This window comes from Coregonus lavaretus (genome assembly GCF_964263955.1).
Source record: "Coregonus lavaretus genome assembly, chromosome: 32".
NCBI lineage: Eukaryota > Metazoa > Chordata > Actinopteri > Salmoniformes > Salmonidae > Coregonus > Coregonus lavaretus.
Window position 1 is genome coordinate 11,088,754 of NC_140019.1, and position 22,178 is coordinate 11,110,931.

Consider the following 22,178-nt stretch of genomic DNA (forward strand, 5'->3'; position numbering starts at 1 on the left):
GGACAACATTTATTTTGTCGGGGAGAGTGTGACAGGTTAAAGGAAATACTCATAGCCTGTTATACACTAAAAAGTATCATTAAGTTCATAGTATGTGAGGATCTTAAAATATCTAAGGTTAAAAAGATCATGCATTCAGTACTAGTTCATAGAGATTGATAAAATTCATATAATTGTGTTAGAAAGTTAAAATCCGTCAAGCGTGCAAAGGGTAAAAATTGTAAGAGGAATGTGTAAACGTTATATTGACTACTTTATTTTGTGGTGCCTAATTTAAGGGTAAAAGTGTTAATCTGTGATCTACTAAATGCTCTTAATCTATGAGCCTGAGATCGATTGCTCTGGTCTCCACCCAAGTTCCCGGTGAAATCGCGGTCTTTTCCTCATTACACTAAAGTTCTCAGTGAGGAAACATAACTGTATCACTCGTGATTATTTCTCCCCTTTTTCAGGGGCGTAACATTATCGTATATTTCTTCAGACTGGGCGAGCCTAATTGATGTATACATTCAAACCTTTATTTAATTTCTTTATGTAAAATGGTTGTTCTCGCTAAACTTGTTACCCGCCAATGTCATACTTTCTGGTTGAGGTGTGGTGTGCAGTGCACATTCTCGTATGCGCGCAAGTGAATGGTTGCTCCATGGATCATAGGGTGTGTTGATTCTTTTGGTTGCATTTTCAATACAACTTAGTTTATTCTAATCAAGAATGGTCTATTTTATTTTGGGTAAATTATATTTGCTATGTAAAATTATCCTTACTGTATAGCTGTCTCTGTAGGCCTAGCGGTGAGGTTAGCACTAGCCTACCTGCTAATTCTGAAACAGTGTATTGCTTAAAGGTATTTCAGTGCCAGCTCAATGCTGCTTCTGTAAGCGACTGGAGGTTAATGTGTGCAGACCGGTGTGGTGGTAGGCTACTGATGGTTTCTCGGAACTAATGGCTTTTATGGTTGTCGGTAGATGGAGTACAGCTTCATCTAGTTGTCGCGTCGGGGACAACTGTGGCATTTTAGCTAAGCCTAACCCTAACCCTTTTCCTAGCCTTATTCCGATTCTAGCCATAATCATAGAAGCCATCAGTTGTGAGAAACCATCGGTACCACCACACCGGCACATTGGGCCTAAGCGACTGGCTGTTGATGTGTGCAGACCAGCAATATGCCACATTTCTTCACAAACTAAAAACCTTTTTTTCAAGAACTTTACTTTTATTTTTCATCATTTTTGTACAAAGTTACGATTAGGCTACCATGAGAGAGCTCCTGAAGAAAATAAATGCTACACTATTATTGGAATCCTTGACTACTGGTAAATACCATTTCTTCTACTACTCCACCATCAAAATTCAGTACCATCCCTGGTCGTGGCGGCATACCTTCACAACCTTACAAGAACATAGATGGCACTGTGGTTAGAAATGACCAATATTGTATTCCAAAACATTCTGGGGAAGTACATGTACACATGAATACATATATAATACCTCATAGAGGACCCATATAGCTGCACAATCAAACAGTTCCTCATAAAGATGAAACACTGTCAAAGATTGTATTTATTTTTCTCTCAGAACACTGATTATTTTGATATAAATTAAATAATTGCTAAGCGTCTAGTCTCCTTGTCAGATTGTGATATCATATTCCATTGCTTGAGGGCAAAGTATCTTCTACATTGGAAGCTCACAGTCAGGTTCATATGAATAACACCTGTGGTTAGAGTTCACCACCAGCCTGGCAAGAGAGTTTTAGTCTTTCTGTCTGTCTGTCCATCCCGTGACATTTCTTTCCAGGTATCAGTGTTCGAGAACAAAGTGACTCGTGGCTTTCCCCAGTCACTGCTCATTGGTTGAACGGATAGAAATAGAATCTCATTCTAGTGTTTTGGTTGAAGGTCCTCAGTATCCTTGTTCTGGGTTGCCTGTGATATTTTGGATGAGTTCCTTCACATGCGTAGCCTGCTCTCCTTTCTGGAGATAGCCAAATAGTCCCAGTGTCCTGGAGGAGAACATAGAGAAGTGGATCACTTTTATGAACCTTTTATGAACTAATTGTAAAGGAAATGACACAACGTTTTCACACCATTAAAAACATATTATTTTATTTGTGTAACTATTAAAAGCTTGAAGTTTCGGCTTTCATCAATGGCCTTCATTTGAACTCATGAATAACTTCAGGGTGTGTCTTACCTGTCAATAATGTGATTGACCCCTGGGCTAGGTGTGTGGGTCAGGCTGGCTGGGTTCAGCGTTCACGACTGGTGGGACACTGAATCCTCCTCACAGATAGACACAGGGTCAGCAGGATCTGACACACAGGACACATAATGGTACAAGGTATCAACTGTGTTATAATACAGACTATTCTACAGATCATTTTGTACTTTTTTTTAGCTCAGTAGTGATCTCCCCTTACCTGTCGTTGCCGTTGGCGACAGTGGCCCTATTGCTGTGCTGAGGAGAGGGCGTGGCCGTTCCGCTGCTGACTTCCTGTAGCATCATCATCATACCTGTCTCACCTGGCCCTGCCCTGCAGGAAGAGGTGTGTCCACACAGAAGAGCCACCTCCCCTCCACATACTTTCCCCCCACCTGAGAAGGATACAAGACCAGAAGACAATAATAGCCTATTCTGTCCACATAGTCTCACCATTGACCTAACTTGCTAGACACCAGAAGAAAAATGATTTTGGAGTTATGAGTTATTGTGTATGTTCCCTCACAGTGTACGTTGTCATTTCCCTTGTTCCTTATACCTGTCATGAATGCGTTGGGGGATGATGGCCGGCCCCTCCCCCTGCCGTATCTGTAGTAACCACAGCGCAGCAGGCGGGCATAGGCGGACCTAAAGTCTCTGTTTAGGGCAGCATAGAGCAAAGGGTTCAGAGCTGAGTTGATGTACCCCAGCCACTGCACCACGGGGTAGGCTGCTGGGTAGTTCTGCTCCTTCAGACCCATAATGGTAAACAGGGTGAAGTAGGGCAGCCAGCACACCACGAACACCCCGATCACTGCTGCTAGAGTCACTGTGGCTTTGTGTTCCCGTAGAGCCACCGCTGTTACTGAGGTGAGATGACGAGGGGCTGACGAGGGGCTGTTGTTGTTGTTAAGGCTGGGGCGTGCATGGATGATGCGCCTGGCCTGCGCCCGGGCGATGCGGAGAATACGGTGGTAGGTCCAGCACATGATCAGCAGGGGGAGGTAGAAGGTTAAGGAGGCGTCCACCACAGCATACGACGGGTTCAGCTCAAAGTTACACTCTGTCTTGTTGTCCCCCTGGTCGCGATTCTGGACGCTGCCGTCCACAGTGTTCCAGCCCAGGTGGATTGGCAGGAATGACACCGCTAGCGACACCGCCCACACCAACGCCATAGCCAAGGCAACTCGCCTCGGCAACACCAGTGAGGAGTATCTAAGGGGCGCGGTCACGGCCAGGTAGCGGTCCAGGCTGATGGCCAATAGGGTGAGGATGGAGGCGGTGCATAACATAACATCCAATGAGATGTAGATGTTGCAGATGGTCGGCCCCAGCGGCCAATTGCTGAGCTGGAGGAGGGCGGAGAAGGGCAGGACAAGCATGCCAAGCAGCAGGTCAGTGATGGCGAGGGAGACGATGAAACAGTTGGTGAGGCAACGGAGACGTCGCGTGGCGCAGACGGCCAGACAAACCAGGACGTTACCACACACTGTCAGCAGGATGAGCAGGGACAGGAACACACCTAGTATCACCATAGACAGCATCCTCACTGGAGTCCCAGTCCCAACCCTAACCCCTGCCCTACACCCAGTGCCAACCCTAACCCCTCTCCTACACCCAGTCCCAACCCTAACCCCTGCCCTACACCCAGTCCCAACCCTAACCGCTCTCTTACACCCAGTCCCAACCCTAACCCCTGCCCTACACCCAGTCCCAACCCTAACCGCTCCCTTACACCCAGTCCAAACCCTAACCCCTGCCCTACACCCAGTCCCAACGCTTACCTCTGCCCTACACCCAGTCCAAACCCTATCCCCTGCACTACACCCAGTCCCAACCCTAACCCCTGCCCTACACCCAGTCCCAACCCTAACCGCTCTCTTACACCCAGTCCAAACCCTAACCCCTGCCCTACACCCAGTCCCAACACTTACCTCTGCCCTACACCACTGTGGAGTCCTAGTCCCAACCCTTCCTTACACCTAGTCCCAACCCTAACCCCTGCTCTACAACAACTCAGTCCAGACTCATGGATAAAGCCTTCAGAGAAGATTTATGTGGGTGTGGCTGTATCCATACTGATGTACATGGATGGACATTCATCTCTGTGTTTGAGCTATTTTCCTTGGTATGTTTGTGTATATTTCATATACATTCATATATCAGATTGTATTGGTTTCTGGATGGATAGGTCAGTGTATCACAGGTCCTCTGAGTGAAGGAGCGTTGAGGAGGCTGATGGTTGGTCCAGTGTGTGATGATGGGCTGTAGAACAGCTCCCTCTGTTGGTGGCTGGTCCACACTGCTCCATATTGTCCATATCACTGAGCTGGCTTTCACATTCAGGTCACAACTTCATCTAAAAACACAGAGCAACAGAAAGTCAGACAGCCCCAAAAAACAAAGTAACATGGCCTTTATACTGCAAGGAGATACTATACCGAGCTACTTACAAGTGCAGGTACCTCCACTATCAGAAAATATGAAGCAAATCAAAGCAAATCATGGTTATATGGCAGCAGACAAATATTGCTAACTTGCTAAGCTATCAAGATTAGTGAGATGGAAAATGAGGGCAGCAGTTACACATGTCTAGTGGTGGAATATTCAATAAGAGAGACTGATAAGATAACCTGTGTGTGTGTGTGTGAATGTGCGTCAGTAAGTAGCAAGTGGTGTTTGATCTCCCTCCCTCTTATGCTTAAATGGACGTTTGGGACACACTCCAGGTTTGGAATGCTAGAAGTCTAATCACTCAAACAGCTTAACAGAGTGGTAGAGGGGGGTTGGGGGAGAGAAATGGGGGAGCAAGGGTGGGGGAGAAAGATGGAGAGGGTAGAGAGGAGGGGGGAGCGAGAGAGAAAGGGGAGAGAGAGTAGAAAATAGAAAGATATACAAAAAGACACGCCGAGATTCTGTTTGCCTTGACTCTGACCACAGATAGAAAGGCACCAAATTGAAGACATATCTTCAGACAGACTTATTTCCCAGATCCCCCAAACACACACGCATTCTCACACACACTCTCTGACTCATCCACTCTTTGTTTTATTGGAGGACTCTTGGCAAAGCTTCCTTCCCATATTGTATGTCTATATCTGGGCAGCCCCCAATGACTATTGCTGGCCTGACATACCCCCACTCCAAACTGCCTTCCCACAGACAAGGCAGAGAGGGGTGTGTCTGTCATTTATTTTTTTACCATTATTTAACTAGGCAAGTCAGTTAAGAACAAATTCTTATTTACAATGACGGCCTACACCAGCCAAACCAGGACGACGCTGGGCCAATTGTGCGCCGCCCTATGGGACTCCAAATCACGGCCTGTTGTGATACAGCTTGGAATCAAACCAGGGGTTCTGAGATGCAGTGCCTTAGACCGCTGCGCCACTCGGGAGCCCTACAGTACATCTGTGTGTTTAAAGAACTATGGTGCTCATGTTTCTCTATGTGTATTTCTGAATTGATTTGACTTCGGTATCTGATAGGTTTGTGTGGGAATTTGAGAGTGTAAGTGTATGATATGATTGTCTAAAATATGAATACAACACCTCAATACAATATAGAATGTGATGCGGACAGTCGGACAAAGATGTAAACTGACCCACAATAGCTGACGTCATTGACACGTATTGTTAGTCAGACCTATAGTAGTAAGACACAAAATGGCTACTCTCTGTGATACACAGAGGATCAGTCACACCTCCGGTCACTAGTGCGGATTATGATTGTGGTCCTCTGTAGCTCAGCTGGTAGAGCACGGCGCTTGTAACGCCAAGGTAGTGGGTTCGATCCCCGGGACCACCCATACACAAAAATGTATGCACGCATGACTGTAAGTTGCTTTGGATAAAAGCGTCTGCTAAATGGCATATTATTATATTATGATAACACAGGCCAATACTCTTTCCCGTTTCCCACACTTAGAAATAATGAAATAATGTCTGTTGCGGATTGCAACTTTGAGGAAATTGTTGGTGTGTCATGCAGAGATTAGTTTAAATGACCTACTTAAGCAGAATGTGACCTGTTTTTGTTAGATAGACTTGGCCTTTGTCCCAAATTGCACCCTATTCCCTACATAGTGCACTACTTTTGACCAGAGTCCTATAGGAACCCTATGGGGCCCAGTCAAAAGTAGTGTACTATATATGGAATAGGGTGCCATTTGGGACTTAGGCAGTATAATGAGACAGTATAATTAGTGTTTAGTCTTTTGGGGAGGTCTGTGTATGCATTGTGTCACAACACTGTGACAGGCCAAGGACTTATGCTAAGTGGAAGTGACCTCACATTACCTTTTAGATTACCTACAGTCCAATTCTCTAGACCTGATTCTACTTGTGTTATTTCAGGACCATTGAATGGTGAAAGGACTGGATGGATTTGAATCAGTAGTTTTAAAGGAAGCAAAGGAACGATTTATCTACCTAACCATCCCACTGAAGGAAGACATTGTAGCATAGCAAGATGGAGTCCAGCCAAATAGTTTGAGCAGCGTTTTTCTCTCTAGAGATGGGCCTGGAATGACTTATGAGACTATTTCATGCAGTGCCTAGACAGAATGATTGGTGAGATGCTTTGAATACCAATTGCACATTTATGTTAGTTTGATAAACAGCTGTGTCTTGACAAGAGATTTGCCTGTGAACTGAGCCAAATGCTTTTTTAATATAAAGTGAACGTTCACATACTTTGTTCTGTTCTGTGTGACCATGAGCGATGGACTGTGGAATTACAATGAAGATTGAAGAGGACCCAGAGACAGACAGCCACTTCAGACAGGCAGACAGACACACACACACGTGCGCGCGCATGCACTCCCAGAGCAGGCTCGTAACAGCTTGCCTTTGTTACGTCACAGTCCTGCCCTCGGTCAACACCAAGCACCTTGTTGTAGCTCCAATGAAGGAAACCTACTGAACACTGTGCTAATGGCTAAGGCTAACATCCCAGTACACAACACACAGCTGCCACACAGAAACAGGGCACTTCAACCAGCATTTACACAACAACACTCAATGTGAATGGACATGTAGTCACACATGTCTATACAGTGACTATCTGTTCATATTATCTCTCTGTTTCTCTGTCTATTTCTGGTATCAATAACAAGATACAATGAGCTGAAACGAGCCACCTACTATTTCCCACAAGGCAGTTTCTTGTCATTCTTGATAGCTATATGACCGTTCAGAATCATAACAACTCACACCTTCCGGCCACATCGATGTGCGAGCATAATTTTTGTAACGTTGTCAGTCAACCCGTCTATAGCACAGTGTTTCCCAACTCCAGTCTTCGAATAGCCCCAACAGCACAATACTTTTTTGCAGCCCCGGACAAACTCACCTAATTCAACTCATTGAGGGCTTCATGATTAGTTGACATTTTGAGTCAGGTGTGCTTGTCCTGGGCTACAACAAAGATGTGACCCACCGTCTCTTTTTACTAACACATTGCCACACTGCTTGTAACAACCGAGAGTGAGAACAAAGCAGACAGTGGGGGTGGGGGAAGTGACTCACGTTCCAACAGCGGAGGCCTTTTCAAAATAAAAATCCCTCAACGAATGTGGCGACTCTTTTATTTTTTTCGTATCTTTTTTCTTTATTGGGGGGACCATTTTTTTTCAGACACACGTCACAATGAACCCAAACCACAATGAGACACACGTCAAGGCTATAACACATCTTCCTCTGACAAGCAGAACTGTTTCGGGAATCATGAAACGCATTTCTTAAACAGTCCAAAAATACATGTGACCAGGGGCGCAACTTTGGTTTTAGAAGTGGGGGGGACATAATATATATATTTTTTAATCCAGTCGGATAAACACTCCAAACAACCTACCCGACCGCTCGAAGGCGTCCGCATGGTCCTAAAGCACACCATTGCCTCGTTTTGTATCACATTCCAATGATAAAACTGGGGGGGGGGGGGACAAAAAGTTGCGCCTCTGCATGTGACTAGTATAGTCTTTAGTCCATGGTGAGTGAGAGACAGCATGGTGTTGGGAGACACTACATTCAAACCTCATCCACAGGCATCTCTGTGTGGCCCACATCCTCTGTGGTCAGTATGAAAATGTATGCACTCATTAACTGTAAGTCGCTCTGGATAAGAGCGTCTGCTAAATGACTAAAATGTAAATGTCTATTAGAAACTATCATCAATGTGTCTGTATGTGGTCAGTATAAACATATGGGGATCCGTTAGCCTGGTAACCAGATGTGGTTGTTTTTGTTTCAGCCAAATCCCCTCTATTTCTGCTTTTAACCAACTGAAGTAGAAACACAAACAGATCTGTCAGGTTTCACTCTATAGACAAATCATCCACTCACACTCCCTCATTCTCAGGTCCAGAGAGTTGGTGACCTCTGTGTCATTGTGTTCCCAGTCACGTACAGGCTACATGTACACTGTATAACAACAGTGCATGTGACTGGCTGAGTGAGTTGAAAAGACATTCACAGAGGTCAGTCTGGGACAGAGTCAGAGTCGTTTTTGGTAGCTTATTAATAAGCTTCAGAACAGATCACTTATAAATGGGCTTTTGAACTCGATCAAAACAGGTCTTGATAGTAAAGGCATTTATGTATTCAGCTCCTGAGGAAGTGCTGTGGTAGAGTTGGAGTATTTGTTACCGGAATTAAGTATAGATTTGAGGTCACCTAGTACAAATGTACTCACTTGTCACTGACATTGTAATAAGAGAACGTTTAAAACTCACCGCAGTCTCACTGGTATTCCAACTCCTGTTCTGTGTCAGCTCTCTCTTCTCTCCTCCTCTCCTCTCTGCTCTAACGTTACTCTACTCTGTGAGACTGGATGGGAACCAAAGGCTCTTTCATCATGTGCGTGCGTATGTGTGTGTATGAGTCATTTTCTCTTGCCCCCCTTGCTCTCTCTCTCTCTCCCATGGTTAATAGACTTTGTTAATAACTAATAGTCTTCCACTTGCATATAAATACAGTTTATAATTTAGTTTCATACCTGTTCACACTGCATGCTCAACAATCTGTCCTCCAATTAGGGAAGCCTTTCAAAACAAGATGCCAGTTAGCATACAGATCTGAATTAGCCACTGTACTTTTTTTAAACTCACCCCAATGCTAAGGAAGTTAATTCGATGGTAGCGCTCATGCTATCCTTCTCTGTCTCTTTTCTGACTTCCTCATATACAGTAGTACACTACTTTTCACCAGAGCTCACCATAGAGTGTCATTATTTGAGATTTGCCCCAGGACTCTTGAGGAGGACTGGAGTGTTCTTTACTGGGTCATTTTAAGGAGTCTCAGACAGACCGCGGTTGTGTATTTTTACTGGTATTAGATGGTATTTTTAGGGCGAGAACACGTAGCTTTCAGAGTTGGCAGAGTTGTTCTGTCGGGAATCACTTTACTGACCCTGTGTTAAATATTTTTATTTGGCTCTCTTTTTCTCTGTCTTGCATTCCCTATCAATCTTTTATTCACCCTTTTCCCATTTCTCTTTTACTCTATCTGTCTGTGACTGTTGCTCTCTCTCCCACAACTTATTTTGTATCCAAGTGTCCATGCCTCATTTCTCCTGCTTACATATGGGTTCACCTACAAACACACATCTCTGTCCCCTGATCACCTTACCTAACGACCTGTCTCCAGCCCCACCAGACCCCACACACCTGTAAGCTCCACCCTATTTTCTCCTTGTGAGTCGCATGGTTTCTGCCTCCCTCCTGTTATCAGGTCAAGTTGATAACGTATCATAGTACGCACACACACACACACACACACTCACCTTTGAAAGCTGTGCTGAGCCCCATAGCTCGGAAGCCACCTTTCCGTGGGAATGGAAGCTTTTAACTTCTGTTGTGATCTATTTAAAATCTCCAACACTTCCAAATGTCATCTCCTTGGTTACTTTCCACAGAAACAACATGACAAATCAGCTGCTTACTCAGTTAAATAGTGGAAACTTCTTTGAAGTGGTTTTGCGAACCTTGAAAAGTCTACGTTCAGAGTATTTGCACAAAACTCATGAAATAAACACATTTCCTTATATCTGTTAGTGAAGGCTTTATCTTACCAGACTGTAATGTTGAAGATGGGTCAGACAGACAATTTCCTCTTTTACTGCCACAATCTGGTTGGTGGTTGGGTGTAGTAGGCCTATAATTTCACAATCTAAGAATGAGGATGAGGATTGTGAAAGCTTTCACTGAAACTTGACAGTAAATCTAACATTTTAGCAGTGATGCCATTTCATCAAGGAGATGCAGGAAGTTGAGCCAGCACTTGCCCAATGATTCTGGGGGATTGGGCGGGCAGAGTTAGAGGGAACTGATTGCTCTGTAGCATAAACTGACGAGGCAGATGTTGGCTAACCAAGGAAGTAATCCAAAATTAATCAGATTACGTTACTCATTTTGAGTAATCCAGTGGATTACTTTACTAATGACCTTTATAGTCATATAATCTGTAATCAGTAACTGATTAGATTTTTTAAGTAAGCCATCCAACCCTGTGAGTGCGTGTGCATGTGTGTGTGCATGTCTGTTTTTGTAGCTGTGTGTCTTCCTATTTAGTAAAATACCATGTAAGGCTAGGTACTGTTTATGTTAAAGTTTTATAGATTCACTTTAAAAGATGAGTTTTACAGGAGGTCCTGGCCCCATCCTGTTTAACTCCAGATTATACAGTGAGGTATATACATCCAGACCTCATAACAGGATGAAACAGTACAGAGTGTCCTTATGGGAGAGAAGAATGGTATGGAACATCCTTGCTAAACATGTGGATCCATATACACATTGTGACACACTATTCCCACAAGGTCATGTGAGTTCTAACATGATTACAAAAATACACATACAGTACGCAACATACACTGAACAAAAAGGTCTGAAGGCACAGATAGTTTTTTTTTGTAGGACGTTTGAGTTGCGTATTTAGGGTTGCAAGGGGACATTGATTTGTTTAATTGAGTGGAATGGACCCACACAGATACACACTCTCAAAACTAGATGAATATGTTAATATTTATATTCAGTCCCTTTGTTTGTTCCATTGTGGTTTCCTGTCTGTCAGTTTGAAAGAAAAGGTATTCTGCAATGGTTTAAAGTACTTAAGTAAAAATACTTTAAAGTACTACCTAACTCATTTTCTGGGGTCGTTTTTTCACCTTACTTTACTATTGATATGTTTTACTACTTTTACTTTTACTCCACTACATTCATAAAGAAAATAAGTACTTTTTACTCCCACACGTTTTCCCTGACATCCAAAAGTACTCATTACATTTTGAATGCTCAGGCAGGACAATCGTCCAAATTCATGCACCTATCAATATAATGTGTTGTCATCCCTGCTGCCTCACTAAACACAAATACTGCGTTTGTAAATTATGTCTGTGTGTTGGAGTGTGCTTCTGCCTGTCCATACATTTAAAAAAACAAGAACATTGTGCCATCTGTTTTGCTTAATATAAGGAATTTGATGTATAGCATTTACTTTTTACTTTTACTCAAGTATGACAATTGAGTACTTTTTCCACCACTGTACTTCAGTACATTTAAAACCAGATACTTTTAGAATTTTACGGAAGTCATATTTTACTGGGTGACTTTAACTTTTACTTGAGTAATTTTCTATTAAGGTATCTTTACTTTTACTCAAGTATGACAATTGAGTACTTTTTTCCACCACTGGTCTTCTGATAGAGCATCTCTCCATTCTGTTTCCATAGAAACAGGTATGTAATGGACCATGGATGCATGCTGTGGCGGACTGAGCATGCAGTGGACTGTGCACGAGAGAGGTCACTTTAATGAAATCAGGTGCGTTATACAGAAATCAGTTTGACCATATTTGGATAGTTTCATCTCATAGACAATCGATTATTATGTTATCAAGTCTAAAAAGGGTATACAGGTTTATCATTTACGTATAGGTCTGTTCAGTTCTCATGTGTTTTCTGAAAAGTGAACGTTTGCTTGTTGTGCAACAATATAGTTATGACCTTTTGTAAAATGTAATGTCTACTACCCTCTTGTGGATAAGTAAGGCAACTACACACTACACATCTATATTACGGTCCCATCACTCATAATGAGAGATTGGTGTAGTAGAGTTAGGCTACATCTAGCCTCCGATTGCCAGACTGATGACCGATGAATCCGTGTAGCGGTCACTCCATCACATATGCAAAGGAGCAGAAAAAGGAGAGAGAAAAGAGAAGAGGAGCTTGTGTTTTTAGGAAAGCTGCCCAAGCAGGAGCTGAAACATGTTGCCAAGTATCTGTTGTGTTTTATATCTAACATAGTAGGCCTCAATTCAGATTAATTTCTCTGAGTGCGGGTGAAAGTAATTGTATATCAGATAGGCTGCCAACAAGTAAAATCATTTGTCACTTTAGACTAAACTACTGCCTCACTTAGAACACTCATGCTGCCCATTGACCACTCATTGAGAACAGGTTCATTGTTCGTGCTACACAAAAGGGGCTATCTAGAACCTAAAAGGGTTCTTCGGCTGTCCCCATAGGAGAACCCTTTGAAGAACCCCTTTTGGTTCCAGGTAGAACCCTTTTGGTTCCAGATAGAACCCTTTAGACAAAGGGCCACAAGAGTTCTACCTGGAACCATAAAGAGTTCTACCTGGAACCAAAAAGGGTTCTACCTGGAACCAAAAAGGGTTCTACCTGGAACCAAAAAGGGCTCTCCTATAGGGACAGCCGTAGAACCTTTTGGAACCCTTTTTTCTAAGAGTGTAAGGTCAGATAGAGAGCTACAGTTAGTGAACAGGCCTTTACATAAACAACTACTGAGACAGTTATCCCATGACAGCTGTGAAGAGAAGAAGAGAAGAGGAAGAGAAGAGGAAGGAAGGAGGGGGGAGGGGTTATCTGCTTTCATATACAGAAAAGAAAACCCTGCAGAAGTGAGAGGTAGAGCAGAAAACGTATCTCAGACACCCAAAGAGAGAAAGGGAGAGAGGTGGAGAGAGAGAAAAGAAAGGCATTCATGGCTCCTTGGATGAGGACCACAACGGAGCGATATGGCGTGGGTAAGTAACCCACACTCACCTCTGCAGTCCTCCGTGTGTGTGTATGTGTGTATGTGTGTATGTGTGTGTGTGTGTATGTGTGTATGTATGTGTTTGTGTGTGTCTGCTTGCAGAGGGTGATCTCCGATCGCCCTCACTTCCTCCTTGACTGGAAGTGGGCAGGTTTCAGCTAACTGACTAACATTTTGACTATGTCTGCACAGACATGATAGAGAGAGATGAGGTAGAGATCACTGATAGACCTCCCAGAGTGCTTTAATGGCTGCATCAGAAAGTGACTTTGTGACATGACTGTCAGGAATCACTTGACACACATGATAGCAGTTGCTCTGGCTCAACACTGGCATGTTTCCTAATCAGAAAGACTGATTCCATCACTGTCACTTTTCATAAACATAAACATATTGATCTTCAGAGCAGGGTTTGTATTTGTTGCAGCAGTTCTAAAATGCATTAAAACAGTGATGGGCAACTAACGGCCCCACGGGCTGCATGCCCCCCTTTTTATTTGTAGGAACTCAGTCGGGGTCTCAACATACTGTAGAATAGTAGAAAACTGCTGATGCACAATACACATTTTTTTTTTCAACTTGTGTATTCTACTATTCTAACTCTAAAAAGTAAATTGAGACCCCGATTGAGTTCCAAAAACCCCCATATTAGTTAGTTAGTCTAAACGTGTAGTAATCATGGTTGAATTACCGACCGGGGCACCATCATTGATTTTGTTAGTCGAACATTTCTCTCCACCCTATGGCAAATTAGCTGTAAAACAGATTTTTTTTCTCTCAGCCCCATGGCAAATTGAGTAAAATGGAATGAAATTAGTTATACAATTGCAAAATCTTCTCACTACCTAGTGCTGTCACGGTAACCTTATTACCGCCACACCGGCAGTCATGAGTCATGACCGCAGTCAAATTCCCTGTGACCATTGTTCAAGGTTATCCCATCCAAAACTACGTAAATAATGGAGCTGATGGGTAGCCTACCAAATTTGCTAACGGCCCTCGCTAATGGCCTGGTACTCAGCACTCTATTGTCCCTCTAATCACTCTCTAAACACTTCATGATTGAATTTGAATAATCTGAATGAAGAGGACAAATGGTGATGGGAGTTAGAGGTCCTGTTCCGAAATGGACGCGGGAAAGCTCCGGACCCAATATGCATAAATAAACAGTTTTAACTTGTTCCGAAAGGACCTAAAGGACAACCAGACCCGTCACCTTATAGACCCGGTCCGATCCGAGTGAGGGAAGCAGCAGAAAAGCCAATTGTTTTGCTACTTTGGAGCCATGGAGAAAAGGGAGAGAGAGAGGCACAGAGCAAGCAGCTGTAGGTTATAGGGAGCGGGAAAGCCGTGCAGTGTGTGTGTGAATGTGTGTGCAAGACAGGGGGCCTTGGAGCACTGGAGCAGGCACAGAGGGAGAGACCGCAACCACTGTTAACTCCCACTAGACTAACTTCTTGTTAGTTATTTATCATCCCATCCGATTACATAGTACCTGTCTTGACTGCATCACACTAAGAGAAACTAGCTAACTACATTACTGCGCTTCTCACCGTCCTACAGTTAGCCTACACATAACAACAACTCCATTCAGATTATAGCCTAAATAGCAGCATACCTGTTGGCTTTTGGTCGTTGTAGCCTTTCTTCCACATTTCACTTTTAATTATGTCATCTTCCATTGATTAGATATACCCTAACTTGCTTGGTATACAAGCTCACTCTTAGAAAAAAGTGTTCTTTGGCTGTCCCCATAGGAGAACCCTTTTTGGTTCCAGGTAGAACCCTTTTTGGTTCCAGGTAGAACTATTTTGGGTTCCATGTAGAACCCTCTGTGGAAAGGGCTCTACATGGAACTCAAAAGGGTTCTACCTGGAACCAAAAGGGGTTCTTCAAAGGGTTCTCCTATGGGGACAGCTGAAAAAACCTTTTAGGTTCTAGAAAGCACCTGTTTTTCTAAGAGCGCAGAGCAGCAATGCAATTGTATCTCTCTCGCCGCAAGGATCAGAGTGCATGCCTTTCTTGCAACTTTTTTCCAAATCATCAGTATAAAGTCATATCATGCAGCCCATATATTTTGATTTCTAAGACATTCCCAGGTTGCATGACAATTACCCGCTGACAGAATGTCATGACCGTCACAGCCCTATAGACTCCGACCCATGGCAAAATGTGTAGAATTGCAGCAAATGTGCTTTAAAACCGCAACATTTTCTCTACGTTCCACGGCTAAATGTGTAGAATTGCAGGAAATTATTTATAAAATTGCGAAATCTTCTTTCATGTTAGATTGAAAACACAGGAAGTGTAGAAGGGAGGAAGTAACATGAGGTTTCTGGGTGTAACAAATAAAACAGCAGCACAGTGGTGTGAGTAGGTTTCCATTTCTAACATCATGTGTACACAGACCTATAAAACACCAGAACAATGGAAGACAGTGTACAAACAAGTTTGTTTTTTTGTTTATATATTTGTATTGAACATATAAAAGAAGGCACAGTTCTTGACCTAGTTGTACAAACATATATCCTATTTTCTTTTTGTAATCTGAACAAGCATGTATACCCTGAGTTTACCAAACATTAGGAACACCTTCCTAATATTGAGTTCAACAGCAGGTTGGAACTGAGTGTAAAACATGTTCGTTGTGGATGTTGTTTCAAAGCCTAACACAACAAAATGGACAGCACTTTCTTTCTAAGGTGATGATTAATTCAAAACACCCATACGTATTTTAGAGCTTATGAATACGGATAGGCTTATGAGTTCAAGCAAATACATATTACGCATGGCAGAAAAACATAATACAAAACTGATTTAAGATGTCTTTGGTACATAATTGGTGTAGCCTATACTCCTAAATTAAACAAATTTGAGTAATCGCCTTTGAGTGTGGACTGTATTATTATGCATACTGGATGGACTGGTTGCCTTATGCTACACTCCAAAATGTCTACCCACAAGTCTGGGAGAGAACGTATAGCCCTAGGTGATGCTGTTGGTTCATTGATTGTGAAGGGAGGCTTACAGTAAGCCTACAATTATAGTGAATTTGTATTTGATTTTGAATAGTTTAGTAATAGGGAATTTTCATAATTAACTGGGTGACACATTACCTTTAGCTATACAGAATATCTCACCACCATGCGTTTCCATCTCCTCCTCGCTCTCCTTTATTCCTTTCTCGAGGGAGCAGAGTGTCAACAGTTTAGTGAAATATGTTTTGTTTGCGAAAACGTCATTTGGTTTCCCAAATTAAGCACTGGGTAGCTGCAGGAACAGGGTTGGAGAGCCCATGGCTTATATAGTTTGGGCAGAATATCACCTGTCGCGCATCTGGGCCTCGGCCCCACTACGGATTCTGGGACACACTGTATGACGCACCTCTGGAACTTTCCTCACTGTGTGTGTGTGTGTGTGTGTTTGTGTGTGTGTGTGTGTTTGTGTGTGTGTGTGTGTGTGTGTGTGTGTGTGTTTATCTGCACGTGTGGATGTGTGTTTGTATGAGAGAGAGCATATCTTTGTCAGTTACAGTAAACAGTGTGTGTGTATGTATGTGTAGCAGTGCAGACAGACAGCTGTCAGCAGGGTGCCCCTAGGAGGGCAGGAGAAGGAAGAAGAGGGGGATGAGGAGGAGGGGAGGTACTGTATAAGAGAAGAAGAGTAGCTAAATCTATACCAAACATTAGGAACACCTTCCTAATATTGAGTTGCACTCCCCCTTTTGCCCTCAGAACAGCCTCAATTCGTCAGGCATGGACTCTACAAGGTGTCGAAAGTGTTCCACAGGGATGCTGGCCAATGTTGACTTCAATGCTTCCCACAGTTGTGTCAAGTTGGCTGGATGTCCTTTGGGTGGTGGACCATTCTTTATACACACAGGGAACTGTTGAGCGTGAAAAACCCAGCAGCGTTGCAGTTCTTCACACAAACAAGTGCGCCTGGCACCTACTACCATACCCCGTTCAAAGGGACTTAAATCTTTTGTCTTGCCCATTCACCCTCTGAATGGTACACATACACATTCCATGTCTCAGTTGTCTCAAGGCTTAAAAATCCTTCCTTATCCTGTCTCATCCCCTTCATCTAAACTGATTGAAGTGGATTTAACAAGTGACATCAATAAGGGATCATAGCTTTCACCTGGATTCACCTGGTCAGCCTGTCATGGAAAGAGCAGGTGTTCATAATGTTTTGTACAGTCAGTGTATATGCTTGTTCACCAACAAGCAAAGAAAACCCAACATACAATACAAAAATAATAGTAAAACAAAATCCAACATACCCTCCCTCCCCGAACAAGAAACGTTGATTGTTTTTGTTGGTTTTAAGTGTGCAAACAAAAGCTAATGGTTAGTTTCGGTTATGTTTCTCTATTCTAGGGTCTCTCTTACTGATGTGGAATTCATTGGTCACCTCTCTGTGTCTCTTAGTGATGTGTCATTTCATTGGCCATCTCTCTTTGTCTCCTCTAGTAACGTGGAATTTCATTGGCCTTGGGGTGAAGCAGCTGTCTCTGGAGGTTGGGGACACAGTCCACATCCAGGAGACCTGCGATGGTGAGGGAGCTGACTGGGAATGTTGTGGTTTTACTGGGAATAATGTGGGGTGTAAACTGGGAGTAATGTCTGGGTCTGGATGTCATTCTTTTTGCTGATTACCGCTATTAGCCAGTTTTACAGTGTGTGTAGGTGTGTGTGCTGTGACTGGATATGATATGTGTATGTGCTGTGACTGTACCCTGTGTTCCCTGGTTGCAGGCTGGTATAAAGGCTACCTGGTCAGGAACAAGGATCAACAAGTAAGACGCACCTGGACAGGATAGATGCGTTGGGTGAAAGTGCATGTTATTTTGGTGAGGAAGTGAGCGAATATTATTTCTATGTACTCTCTCCCTCACGCTTTATGTCTCTCCTTTCTCCCCACTCTCTACCTCTCTCCCCCCACATCTTCACAGGGAGCGTTCCCGGCCAGCATAGTGCAGCTGAGGAAGGCAATCATTGAAAAGCAAGGGTGAGTGGTGTGTGTCTGTGTGTTTGTATGTATGTCAGTGTGTTTGTGTGTGCGTGTGTGTGTGTGTGTGTGTCATTGCCATATGCTTACCTGTTTGTGTGTGTGTGTGTGTGTGTGTGTGTATGTGTGTGTCAGTAATATGTGGTATTCATTCCACAGGGACCAGGAGGTGGTGTTGTCAGCAGAGATGCCCCTAGTGAAGGAGGTGACCACCACTCTGAGGGAGTGGGGAAGCATCTGGAAACAGCTCTTCGTGGTAAACACCCCAACACTCTTTGTGTGTGTGTGGTATGTGTGTGTACGTGCACATGTACAGATGTAGGATCTTAATTTGAGCCAGTTTGCTCCAGCAGGAAAATAATCCTGCAGCAACAGGAAATGTAAATTATTCTGACATTAGTCTGACATAGTCTGACATTTTAAAGTGGAAATTACTAACTTTAGAAGCTGTTTTAAACCTTGAATACACTACAAGCTTGCATTTCCTGTTGTGCAGGAAAATTCTCAGCAACAAAAGAGTGATCAAAAAGATCCTACATCTCTACGTGTGTGTGTGTGTGTGTGCGTCTGTGTGTGTGTAGGGTGTGTGTATGGTGTATGTGTGTAACCATTTGTATCTGTGTGTAGGCCAATAAGAAGACGCATGTGGTGCAGGTCCAACGGCTGATGTGGGATCTGATGGAATGGCGTTCCCAGCTCCTGTCTGGCACGTTGCCTAGCGACGAGTTCAAGGAGCTCAAACAGAAAGTCACCTCCAAAATTGACTATGGCAACAAGTATGGACCATAAACTCTAACAGAACTACACTCTTAGAATGAGTGGTGACTCGAGGAACCATGGAGATCCTCAAGGAACCCCTGGAGTTCCTCAAGGAACCATTTCTATTCAATGGATAATATTTGCACCTTCGGTTAGTTGAGGGGTTCTTGGAGGAACCTTTAATGGTTCAATGTAGCAACGGGTTCCTCTGGAGTGGAGACATGGCGTAGTAGTGACATGGCTTTAAGATATCTTTTTTTGGGGCCACCTGTTAGAGTAAATGTCATTCCTGTTCATCTGTTCTGTTGTATTGTCATCACGTTAAGGTTGAACACTGACAGTTGTGTAGCTTCAATGAGTGCGGTTACATGCAAAAATGCAATTATTGTCGATAGTCAGATTAAAATAATAGTTTGATTAAATAATTGACATGCTTTGCAAGAAGAACGATTTCCCTAATAATCCTGTTTACATGGACACATCTGAAATCAGGCTACCTGATTCGCACTCTGATAAATGCAGAAAATTGCCAATCAAAATAAACGTTCTGTCACAGCGAACATGTTATTTTTGCAAAGCATATTTGATACTGAGTTCGGACATATAAAGTTTGTATGTGAAAACTACTTCTAAGAAGTTGTTCCGAACACACTTTACTCACTCTAAAGAGGGAGGCTCGCTTGGCTGGTGCTAGCACATGCGCAGATCAAATACACTGCTGGAACGCCGTCCTAATCATTTGAAAGATTGCTCAGAAAACCAGAGGATTTAATCGGCATATGCTTTCTTCGATTTTGACCTTAGGCCGATTAAGATAAGCAGAGTATGGTATTTACATGACTATTGCATAATCTGCCTACTGCCATAATTAGTTTAATATTGAATTATTAGTGTGCATGTAAACGTACTCAATGAGGGTAACAGAGATGTATGAGTTCCTCAAGAGCCTACGCAAATCCCAAAGTTGAAATAGCTACCACGTTATTACTGCATGTAATTAATAATGTTAATATTACTAATATTATATTAGAATATGTAATATGCATAAATATTCAAGGAACATTTTAATTTGCAGTGTACAAACTTAACATGATGAACAGGAATTACATTTACAGGTGACCAAAAATAAATATCTGAAAGCCACACTTCCAATAAACCATGCCTCCAATCTGGTAGGCTGCCACCTCTACAATATATTATTAAAAAGGTTAATAACTGAACCCCTTCCATCACAATAAGGTTTGGGTTTGAACCTTTACACAGGGGTTCCTCGAAGACCCTTTTCAGAGGGGTTCCTCAAGGAACCTTTTTTAACTGGAAAGGTTCTGCCGGTGAGGCAACCCAAAAGGTTCTTCCAGGCACCTTTACTTCTAAGAGTGTACATTATCACTAAAATAGATCATTCTCATTTCGGGGAAATCCATTTCTGCATCTGTCTGAGACATAAATATTGTATTTCTCTTCCTCTATCTTCTCCTTCTCCTCCTCATTCCTCCTCCTCCTACATCCTCCACCTCCCTCCTCTTCATCCTCCTCCTCCTCCTTCTTCTTCCTCCTCCTCCTCCTCCTTCCTCCTCCCTGTCCCCTCCAGGATCTTGAAGTTGGACCTGGTGGTGCGGGATGTGAATGGGAACATGCTGGACCCAGAGAACACCAGCGTGATCAGCCTGTTCAGAGCACACCAAGATGCCACCACCAAGATCAACGAACGCATCAAAGAGGAACAGGTCAGGTTTTAACAAACCTATCACAACGATAAATCTTAGTGCTATAGGTTCTGGAATTATGGGCGCAGTAGCTGGTGGTGGCACGAAAGGGCTGGGTTTTGATGAATAATCAAGTTGTTGGTGTGTTGAGGCTTGGCACCTCACTGGCCAATCAGAACATGCTCCATGGCTAAATATATGGTTGCTTCAAGTTGGATATTTATGGTCTTTTATGTATTGCATTGTCATCAACTCCAATTTGAATGTTAGTCTATTATAGCCTAGTTCGTTAAATAGCCAGCACCATATTTGCAAAATATGATTAACATGTTTGCAGTCCGAATTGTTCTAATTGCACTGCTTCAATATGAAAATACATTGTTAAACACTATAGTATTCACACTGATATAGAGTCTAGGCCTACTGGAAATTGTAGTCTGGAAATGCAAAACGTAGTCAATAAGCATGAAGATTAAATATACTAGGCTATTGATAAGGCCTAAAAATACTGATAATTCGAATCAAATTCTAATAAAAACGAAACAACAACTTGTTTTAAATAGGCTACAGATGTAGGATCTTAATTTGAGCCAGTTTGCGACAGCAGGAGAAAATCCTGCAGCAACTAGAAATGTAAATTATTATGTTGATTATAATTCATGGACATTTGTGTAGGGGTTGATACAGTTTTCGTAAGGAAAAGTCAAGTCTGAAATTTCAACGTGGAAATTACAAACTTCAGAAGCCTTTTTTTAACCTCAAATATGCTACAAGTTTTACATTTCCTTCTTTGCAACAGGGTGATCAAATTAAGATCCTACATCTGTATGTCTGAAAAACAGTTACAGGTTAATTGCTCCCCGTGGGTTTATAATACAGACAAGGCAACTTGGAATGTGGACTATGGAATTTAGATTATGGAGGGTTTTACGCACATCCATACTTTTCACAGGAGCTGGATAAAAATTCAATATACAGAGAAAGGGGGAATGTCCACTCACCGTTATACTGCTCGCAAATGTAATGTTTTATAAACATCATGGAACCATTTTACAGATCATATTTGCACTTCTTCAGATTGCATTGCATTCGAGCCATGACATGTTCTCACCATAAACCCATGGACGGTTAATATTTTTTAATACGTTTGGTTTTTAATCAAATTAAACGAAAAACTGTCAATCTTAAAAAAACAAACAAACAAAAAAACAATATCATAAATCGCTTCTCTAGTTCCACGGCACTGTGTGCACATGAAGGCCTAAATGTCTTCACGCATAACATTCAGTGGCGGCTGGTGAAAAATATTCTCGGTGGGGCTGTGCCATACTTTTTTTTTCCTGTAACCATCGCGATATATTTTAACACAAACTGCAGGACAGCAGTGCTCAGTGAAACATTCAGTAATTATTTAATGCCAATATTAAAAAGTTGAGGCATTC

General features: G+C 42.7%; 2 protein-coding genes across 2 annotated transcripts in view; one reads left to right on the forward strand and one right to left on the reverse strand.

Moving 5' to 3' along the window:
- Positions 1-1,199: 1,199 nt before the first annotated feature.
- LOC311107329 (histamine H2 receptor-like) lies at positions 1,200-3,775 on the reverse strand. Its single transcript, XM_084149814.1, has 4 exons — positions 2,759-3,775; positions 2,420-2,594; positions 2,194-2,311; positions 1,200-2,002 (listed from the first exon to the last, which is right to left on the reverse strand). Exons 1-3 carry the CDS (start codon positions 3,741-3,743, stop codon positions 2,302-2,304), a joined length of 1,170 nt encoding a protein of 389 aa, XP_084005940.1. The 5' UTR covers positions 3,744-3,775; the 3' UTR covers positions 1,200-2,002; positions 2,194-2,301.
- Positions 3,776-13,204: 9,429 nt separating this feature from the next.
- The window catches only part of LOC311107674 (dedicator of cytokinesis protein 2-like), a gene marked incomplete at both ends in the record, with an annotated part of 85,660 nt that continues 76,686 nt past the window's right edge, over positions 13,205-22,178 (forward strand). The window contains 7 exons of the mRNA XM_084150195.1: positions 13,205-13,247; positions 17,734-17,817; positions 18,019-18,059; positions 18,216-18,271; positions 18,431-18,527; positions 18,899-19,047; positions 20,622-20,757. Of these exons, the coding sequence (XP_084006321.1) occupies positions 13,205-13,247; positions 17,734-17,817; positions 18,019-18,059; positions 18,216-18,271; positions 18,431-18,527; positions 18,899-19,047; positions 20,622-20,757 (606 nt within the window). The remainder of the gene's footprint in view (positions 13,248-17,733; positions 17,818-18,018; positions 18,060-18,215; positions 18,272-18,430; positions 18,528-18,898; positions 19,048-20,621; positions 20,758-22,178) is intronic.

Bases quoted from the DNA above. Each gene is read 5' to 3' on its own strand.
- LOC311107329 (XM_084149814.1), bottom strand. From the start codon at position 3,743: ATGCTGTCTATGGTGATACTAGGTGTGTTCCTGTCCCTGCTCATCCTG. The intron at 2,595-2,758 runs GTATAAGGAACA...TATCCTTCTCAG, and splicing joins CCCCAACGCATTCATGACAG to GTGGGGGGAAAGTATGTGGA.